This window comes from Poecilia reticulata, linkage group LG13 (genome assembly GCF_000633615.1).
Source record: "Poecilia reticulata strain Guanapo linkage group LG13, Guppy_female_1.0+MT, whole genome shotgun sequence".
Classification (NCBI taxonomy): Eukaryota; Metazoa; Chordata; class Actinopteri; order Cyprinodontiformes; family Poeciliidae; genus Poecilia; species Poecilia reticulata.
The window spans coordinates 4,459,090-4,468,683 of record NC_024343.1 but is presented as its reverse complement, the minus strand read 5'-3'; the positions used below and the strand labels follow the sequence as shown (position 1 = coordinate 4,468,683).

The window sequence follows — 9,594 nt, the reverse complement described above, 5'->3', positions numbered from 1 at the left end:
AAAAAAAAAAAAAATTCACTGTAAATCAATGTAATTTTCTTTCCCTTTAACCTTCAAAAAGCCTGACTAGTTTAAAGATTAAGTGGAAGATACGGCTTGAATCTCCCAATTAACTCTTCCTCTCTGTTGTGCACAATACCCACACGGCTGCACGCATTCCCACATAAAACCCTGATAAATAAATCAAATTAAATCGGAGCGAATAACCGGCATGCAAGGTGTTTGTTGACGATGTACCAGATGTCTTGCAGTTCTGTCATCCTGTTTTTTCCGGATGTAAAATGAGGGGGGAAGGGATCCGTTCAGCCGACCACTTTATTCCTCTAAGAGGCTTAGATCTCGATGGATGGACCGAAGTTATAAGGTTACAGATAATCCTCCAAATAGAGTGAAAAAAAACAAACAGCCAAGCACAACCGTAAGCGGAAGCAGGCATGTGTATTCACTAATACTGCGTGGGGACCAAAAAAACGAGCTGTATATGTCTGTGCTTGGAGTCAGAGCAGGTAGCTGCTAATTGAGCAGAGCTGAATTTATAGTCGGGATAATGTGGAAGCAGAGCAGAGTTTGGCTTGAAGGAGCACTTTCAGCACCTGCTAAGCCCTCCTTCAGTCCCCTGCTTTATTCCTCCAACTGCATCCAGATCATATTCCTGCGTAATGGGGGAGAGCAGAGACTATGAGGCTGAAAAAAATGAAGGTTCTCTTAATCCTCAGCTTTCCTGCAGGAATCTCAGGTTTAGTGCCAACACAGGCATGGAAATGATAATAATCCCCTCTGCCTCGACCACGATCCCCATTCTAGGCCCAAAGCATGATGCTACCTCCACCAGGCTTAAGTTTGGGCATTATTATTTATGTGCTGTATTGTTTTGTGAGCCACACCTGCCTCTCAAAATGGCAGCCAAAAGTGAAACTTTGGTTTCATTAGACGATGATGTGTTTCACTTAGTGATGAAGTTCCTGAAACAAATGGGTTATTCTAGTTTTTTCCTAAAAGATTTCAGTTTGTTTCCATTAAGTTGTACAGATTATGCCACAGTAAGGATGACAAAAAAAAAAGTTTGCAATGACAAATCTTCGTCTTGAATTGGAAAAACCTTTTATATCCTTTGTGTAAGCTGTATTTTTCAGTAGGTTATCTCTGCATGTGTAAAAATGTGTGCAACATTTGTCTTGAAAATGTGTTTTGAAGAGTGTGGGCAACTCAGAAAAAAAGGTGTCAAGATGAAATCCCAAAAAAAAAAAAAAAAAATCTGCACATGTTGGGTTGAGTCATTCTCGCCTTTGAAAGGGAGGTGTGAAACTCTGTTTGTTGATATGACAAACAATAAAGAGCTTGTAAAACTGTTCAAACAGCTAACACCAACATGTAAAAAACGACTGCAAACTTTCCACTCACAAACATCTTATTCTCCGATCCAACCTCTTACCTGGCTGCCCTCTTTCTGCCAGAAGATGGCAGGTGGAGGGTTTCCTGTGGTGCCACATTGGAAGGTTATGCTCCTCCCTTGGGCGGCAATCTGGTCTCTGGGCTTTGCAGTAATCTGAGGCGGCACTGGAAGGAAAGGAATACACGAAGGCTTATTAAGAGCCTTAGTTGATAGAGGGAAAAAAAATAGCTTTTTCTGATAGCATCCTGGTGGATTAGCATTCACAAGATGCACATTTGTGTTTCTCGATTGGCCTGTCAGGGTAACGAATTTTGATGGACGATAATTTGTCCCAGAAATTATTGTGATAAGCGATAATATTGTCATGTAGAGACCATTTTCAACTAATATAATAAAAATAAGTAATAGTAACAGCATTAATGCAACTACATCCACTCAAACATTGAAAAAAACTTTGTAATTTCTAAACAAACACTTAACAAAATGGCAGCTTTTCAACTGGGTTAAAGGGGAGTGTCTCTTAAACAACTGTTGTCCAAATGGAAATTATTGCGCTCATTTTAATTTATTGTGTAATTAATTGATTCAATGATTACTGTGACAGGGTTATGTATTGATAAAGTGATATGGTGACACACTGTTTTCAATAAACCACTCTTTGGTTTTGTTTTTTTTGGCCTTGAAAAGACAGACTGCTCCCTCCAGAAGGAAAGAAGTCCAATTATCTTGATGTCTTCTTCATGACTGATGGTAGGATGGATTGCAAGATGGATAAATGGATCGGGGGGCTTCGTCTGTCTGTAGTGGTAAACAGAAAACCGAGCCAAAAAGGCAGAGCACTCGAGCTAGCACTCTATCTGGAGATAGAGATCACAAGTGAAAAGACTTGATCCGAAATGCTATTGGCTGAAATTGGCTTTTTTCATAGACTCAGTCTGGGAGATTGGAAAGGATTCCTGTCACGGTGGAAAAGCTGAGCTGCTGCTCCTTTGCCTCAAAAAGTCAACTAGGCGGTTCAAGCAGGTGATGAGTGTCTCTCCTGAATGCTCAGGTTTAAACCTCATCTCACCTGGTCCAGGACAAAGAAGCCCGTCCGATCTCCAATCAACCACACGTTGCCAGTAGCGGTTTCTGATATGGGCAAAGTGGGCAGATGCCCAGGGCAGCTTCTCCTTTAGAGCGGCCATAATAGTAATCCGTTTTGCAGTTAGATCTGTAGCCTATTTCTTGCTTGAAAAGTAATTATTTCACAAAGTGTAGGACTTTTTTTATAACAGTTGTGCAAATTGATTTGTGTTTTTTAAGTAAAGTGGTGCAAAACGTGTTTCTAAAAATCAATGTAGATGTTAATTGACAGTTATGTAGTGAAATGTGTCTTGATCAAAATGCAACACATAATTATATCAATGTTTGACTCATGGTGCGGATTATGTATTGTGTATTATCCGCAATTATGCGGATGATACACAGCTCTACATCACGATGTCACCAGGTGACTCTGAACCCATCCAATCACTGAATAGATGCTTAATGTTTTTATATTTTTTGTTTTTATTTGTTTTAATCTTTTTCAAAATCTTTTTCTCTTTCTCACTGTTTATTCCTGTTTTTAATTTAATTATGTAAAGCACTTTGAAATGCCTTGCTGCTGAAATGTGCTATACAAATAAAATTTGATTGATTGATGGTGCAGTTTACTTTAATTACATTTATTTTCTACAGTATTGTATACTTTTGACAGCACTGAATATGGTAATTTGTCCCCTGCTATGTGTGTTTATTGTATTTTGTTACTCTTGTTTCTCCAACATTTTTCAAATAAAATATACATTTTATTAATTTATTGGCCCAGGGCCCCAAACAAGCTCGGACCGCCCCTGTACGTCGCCCCTCTGTTTGCTGAGCTTCACTGGCTGCCACTAATTCAAGTCACCAACGTTGGCCTAAAAAGTTCCCCTCACTGTCATTATATCATAAATGTTTATTTGATGGGATTTTAGTTTTATTTGAAAGCGTTGGGTCTGAAAGCCGATTTACATAAACGTAAAGGATTAAAAATGGCTGCAAACGTATTAAGTCCCTCTCCATCACAGCTGTTTACTCTGATGTTAATCGATAAAACCCTCATTAGCTCTTAACAAGCTGAATGGAAGGATCTCTTTACCCTTCTGAGCCGGTTTTGATCTATCTCCACTCTCTCATCTGTCTCTGATCATTAATGAGAGAAATCACCTCAAGCTGAACTGAAGAAAAACAAACGTGAGGAAAAAATAAAACCCTGACACGCAGCAGATCGACGCTGCACAAACCGCCACCATCCTCGTGACATTTTCTTTCTGGCTTATTTTTGGAAAAGGTCTCAAAAAGCTCTCATTCTCCATCTGAGGTCGGTTCGCTGCATTATCCACGACGTCATCGCGTCCTCCCAGGATTCGCACTGACCGCTGCCCACTACATCCAGCTGGATTGATTGGCTCACAATTCCCACAGAACATGGAGCTTCTCCAGCCTGGATCCATCTGCTCTACGGTGTCTCTGCATCATGCATGTGAGCACAAACACAGAGTTGCCCATCTGCAATACCGAGGGGAAAAAAAACTCATCGACTAACTTTAGTTTCTGCTGGAATTACATAAGCAACACTGGTCCAATAACATCATCCTGACAAAATGAATAAACTATGTACTGACTTAAAGCTGCAGAATGTAGCTTTTCTGAACTTGCTATGAGGAAGAAGCTGCACTGTAGCAGAGAGCAGGAGGGAGGGTGTGAGCAGCACCTTTAAAAGCATGATTGACATCGCTAAGACCCTCCTCCTGGCTCTGATTGGTTGTTTCTAACCAAACATGTATTTCTGCAGATGGCAGTAGAATCACAAAGAGAAGGCAGAGTAGCTTGAATTTTGTCTCATGTTATACTAATGCATAGTGACAGTTTTAACAAATATGTAAAAAAGAATTAAATAAAAAATATATATATAGCAAGAGTTATATCTATCTATCTATCTATCTATCTATCTATCTATCTATCTATCTATCTATCTATCTATCTATCTATCTATCTATCTATCTATCTATCTATCTATNTATCTATCTATCTATCTATCTATCTATCTATCTATCTATCTATCTATCTATCTATCTATCTATCTATCTATCTATCTATCTATCTATCTATCTATATATATATGTATATATATATATATATATATATATAATAGAGATGTGCCAATTAGGTTTTTTCCTGCTGATTCCGATCACCCATGAGAGCCAATCACCGATACCGATCACATAATTATTATTTTTTTAATCATAAACACTACCGGTTACATTATGTGGAAAAAGGAACCATGAATTCACCTTAATTTAGACAAAAACTTGTTTTTAATAACTTTTTCCAAGAAAAAAACAAAACAGTCATTGTGCAAATTGTACTGCTATCGATTCGGTAATACTATCTTCAACAGACTGAAAACATATGAAGGCTCTGAAGAGGCTAAATTAGCGGTTCTCAACGTGGGCGGTACCGCCCCCCAGGGGGCGTTCAGAGGACGGCAGGGGGCRCTGGCGGACATTTTTACAAAAGGGGGGCGCAGGGATGCCTTTGGGGGGCGTTTGGTCGAAGGTAAACTTTACACCTTAAATCCACAACAATACCAGTTTAGACTTTGAGCAACTTGGTAAAACTGTATTGTGTAACATTAAATCATGCTTGGCTGCAACTGTATCGATGGCGGCTCTTCTTCTATTCAGTGATAGCTTCATGGCGCAGCTCTGCTCCGCATCAGTTCAGCTTTACACCGGCTGATGACGCTGCTGTGATTCACTTTGCCTGGTATTTTTGTACATATGTTTTGGCAGTTCTGTGATCATGTCAAAGCAGCAACTTATATTAAAAAGTATTTTATTGTCCGTTTGAAAGCTGCATGCTTCCATGGAAGGACAACAGAAAATCGGTAAACATGTAATTACTAAAATCACGATACCCTGACTTTGTATCCCTCTTAAAAATGAACCCATTTAAATAAAGAAATCCCTCCATGGGTGATACCACGATAGAGAGYGTTCATTTTATAGCGTTAACACCGGTGCTGTAAGTGGTCCGACATGAAACGGGGGTGATAGAACAACGGTACCACAGCACTTTTAAATTTCAATAATTAGAATACCGAAATTGTTTCCGTTGTTTTAAAAGGTTTATGTCAGTCTGCCTTTTCACCATCGGTATGTTTCCCGACCGCCCTGCACCTTAGGGAGTTAAAAACAAAAAAACAAAAAAAAAAAACGACCCGCACAATGCGCAAAATTCTGAAACAGGAGAAGCGGGCAAAACGGAGCGAAGAACTAGATGTGAATTATGGCATAAAAACAGAGAATCCGACGCTGAACAGTGAAAAATCAACACATGATGTGAAACACATGACGATTAGGCGGCGCAGCAGGTGATGAGTTAAAATTACTGGTGATCAATAAACGATAAACTAAATCTAACAGGAAAGAAACTAAAGTGGACATAGCAATAAACCAAGAGAGGATAATATTAATCAAATGAAACTAAATGGAAATGGATGTAGAACAAAATGCAAGAATAAACTAAGAAACTAAAGTAAATACGGAGGAATAAACTGGTATGGCAAGACCTTTCGAGCAATAATTAATACAGAGACTGCATGGCAAGAATAAACAGACACTATTTCCAGATAAAAGGTAAAATAATATTGTTGAAGTGCCATGGGCAGGAGCGCAACTACACATTATTCAGGTGGATGCGAAAACATAAATCGTCGCCCCCCCCCCAAGGAGGAGCGTAGAAACATACGCTCGCCTCCCCCCCCCCAACCCCCCTCCTTCAGACGCCGATACGTTTAGGGTAAAACTCGCTACATTTCCCCCGTTATGTGCGCGAGGTGAAGGAGCGTAAGGCACGCTGAAGTGTACGGGAAAACATAATCGGTGCGGCGATTCAAAACATCTACAATAATGATAGTAACATTAATAATAAAATAATTGTCAGCGAAGTAGCCTACACATTTTTTGGTGGGGGGCGGTGAGGGACCTGGATTAGGGCTAGGGGGGCGCTGGCCCGAAAAAGGTTGAGAAACACTGGGCTAAATAATGCAAAGAGTCAAAATAAGTCAGTCAAAAGAATGTGACATTTGTCATCAACAGAATTAGATTTATCCTGTTCCACTTACATGCATAGTTCTGTAAATTCACACTTATCAAGATAGTTCACAAACTTAACAATAAGCCCTAAACTTTGTCAATTAAATTGACACAGGTAGCCAAAACTTGCCCTCAATGATTAATCAAGAAGGACAAAAAAATGCTGAGAGAAGTTAGCCAGTGACTGGACTCGACCAATTTGGGCCAAACCACATTATTAAGCACTATCAGGTCACGGGGGCTTAAGTAATATGACTCAAAGTTAGTTGTTTTCAGTGTCAGTAAGGCATTTACCACAAAGTAAAAAAGAAAACAGATATATGTGTGAGCTGATTAAAAGGCAAACTGTATTTTCTCTAACCTTTACCAGACTCTCAGCAGATGAGAATGAAGGCTGAACGCATTGCAGTAAAGCTGCTCTGTTTTATTTCTTTTACATTTCCACCTCATTCACTCATGGACCATTTTATCTCAGAGTTAAGGTAAATATCGGCATTCTGCAGGGAATACACATGCAGAGGCTGATGTTTTAGTAACGCTAGATGGGCCAACTGTGCTAATCACTAACAAAAGCAAGCGAAAGGCTGTGAACTCTAGCAAACATTTTCTCTTCGTATAATAAGAGTAAAACCTGATTTACAGCAGCTGCTCTCTCTCACAAGCACACACATAGTGCGAAACCTGCGCCTCCAATAGGTCAGCTATGAATATTTGTGGCAGGAAGGTTAGAAAAAACATTCTGAATTTTGTTCTGACAGCTTTTCTTACCATAAAGGTCTTAAAGACAAATCAGACTACAGATGATTGCGAGGTTTTTTTTTGTTTTGTTTTTGTTAGAGCCATCAAAACACTTTCAACCTGAAAATTTTGAATTCTGATTAAAATCCCAATGTATGCAACAAATATCAACGCCAGATGCACATCTAATCACAGGACCAACACAGATACACACGGTGGAATGAATGATGATTCCTGCTGGGACGCAGCAGAGTTGATCAGAGAGCCACTGGGCGATCTGTTAATGGCTTTTCTAGTTAATTTAGAACAGAATAAATAAATGCATGTTGTAAACTTTAACTCCTGCAGGTTCAGCTAAAGGAACAGTAGCTCTTACTCCTTTTGCTTCACTCAGCCGTGTTGAACATTTTCATACTATTTAAGATTCTCAATTTAGTCCTCTGCGCGTTTTAATTTGTATTTTCTTCACTCGGATAGTGTTTTTCTCATTATCGCCGCAGGGCATTATAGGACACTGCCTCGCTATTGTGTTGTTTAGTTTTGAGACAGACTAGGGGGATTAAATCACTTCCTTTCCCCACTGTAGATCTGAGGGGTTCACCGAGATGCCACCTTGCTTTTCCCTGACTGCAGTCAAGTCAAAGGATTCAAAACAACAAACTATTGGAAAAGTAGAAAAATGAATCCTACGTAATGATGACGAGGGGGCACGAAAATCAATCTATGCAGCGTTCGTCGCTCATGATTTTTGTTTGTTTTGTTTATGCTTTGTCACGTTACAATCAAAGACATCCATGAACGAGACAATATAAATAACTGCAAATTTGCAAAGTGGGATGAAAGGAAGTCATCTATCCATCCTCCATTTTCTACATCCAGTTAATTCATGAAGTGTTGTGGGCGCCTATCTCCAGCTGTCAGCAGGAGCCTGGATTAAAAAAAAAAAAAGACTTTCCAAAATGTTTGCGTTCTTCAAGATAAAATCCAGGGCAACAAACTGCTTTCAGAGCTAACATTATTAGTCAGTAGAGTCTACCTGAGCGAAATTTAAACACAGCTGTTCTTTGAAGCCCTCAGACATCTGCTGGAGAGAATCAGTAAAAAAAAAAAAAGAAACATAATGAAAAGGAACAAATCACACAGGTCAGGAATAAAGATGTGCAGGAGTTTAAAGCAAGATTAAGTTATAACGGAGCTTTAAACGTCTTACAGATTCAGTTCATGATGAGGTTGGGCAAAGAGGGAATTATTCAGAGAAGCAGCCAAGAGACGCACGGTGACTCTGGATGAGCTGCAGAGATCCACAGCTAGTGTTGGAGAATCTGTCACCACGGTAACAGTCAAATTCACAAATTTGTCCTAAAAGAAAGCCTTTGTTGAAGAAAAGCCTTAAAGCTGCAGTAACTTTCATAAAGAATATGTTTTACATTTTTGTTGAAACAGTCACTTTGTCACAACAATAAGAGAATAATGATATGTGAAAAAAGATCGTTATGAATTTTGATGCTTTGTTGTATTTGTGTAGTTGAAGGTCTAAATAAAATCTGATCTAAATAATAATAAAAAAAAACACTGAGGTCCTCTGCCTCCTCTAAGTGGTCCTGCTGTCATCTGCAGAAATAAACCAATCAAGAGCCAGGAGGAGGGATTTGGTGCCATCAAACATGCTTGTGTATGTGCTGCCAAACTGCTAATGGCGGAGAAACAAATTGCCATTGTAGAAAAACTTTATCCGCCGTCGGTAGCTATGCCAACTAGCCTGAGAATTCACAGGCTGGGGGCAGCAGCACATACACAAGGATGATTGACTGTGCTAAATCCCTCCTCCTGGCTCTTGATTGGTTTATTTCTGCAGATGGCAGCAGGACCACTTTTATTTTTATTTAGATCAGATTTAACTTAGAACTTCAACTGTACAACCAATCAGAGCCTCCTCCAGGCTCTGATTGGTTGTATCTCTCTGAGCAGTGTATTTCTGCAGGGAGGAGGCAAAAGGAGCTTGATTTTTTTCACAGATTATCTGTGTAAAAACTCAAGGTTGTCTCATGTTAAGCTATCAGCATGGTGACTGTTTCATATAAAAAAAACAACATATATTTTAAAATATTTGTTATAGGTTACATACTGCAGCAGCGAGGGGGAAAAAACCTGCTAGAGGCCACAGAAGACATGAGGCGTTTAAGGTCGTGGCCGTTACGCAAAAAATTTGACAACGTTCCAGAACACAATTACTTCTGCCCCACACTTTAAAAGTTTGTTTTTTTTCTTTTGAGAATTGATTTATAAGCTTCTTTATTC

General features: G+C 39.3%; 1 protein-coding gene across 4 annotated transcripts in view; it reads right to left on the bottom strand.

The window, feature by feature from the left end:
* LOC103474211 (roundabout homolog 2) overlaps positions 1 to 9,594 on the bottom strand; it is a 101,346-nt gene that overhangs the window by 48,640 nt on the left and 43,112 nt on the right. For all 4 annotated transcript variants that reach the window (XM_008425015.2, XM_008425017.2, XM_008425019.2 and 1 more), the window contains exon 8: positions 1,433 to 1,557. In XM_008425015.2, the coding sequence (XP_008423237.1) occupies positions 1,433 to 1,557 (125 nt within the window). The remainder of the gene's footprint in view (positions 1 to 1,432; positions 1,558 to 9,594) is intronic.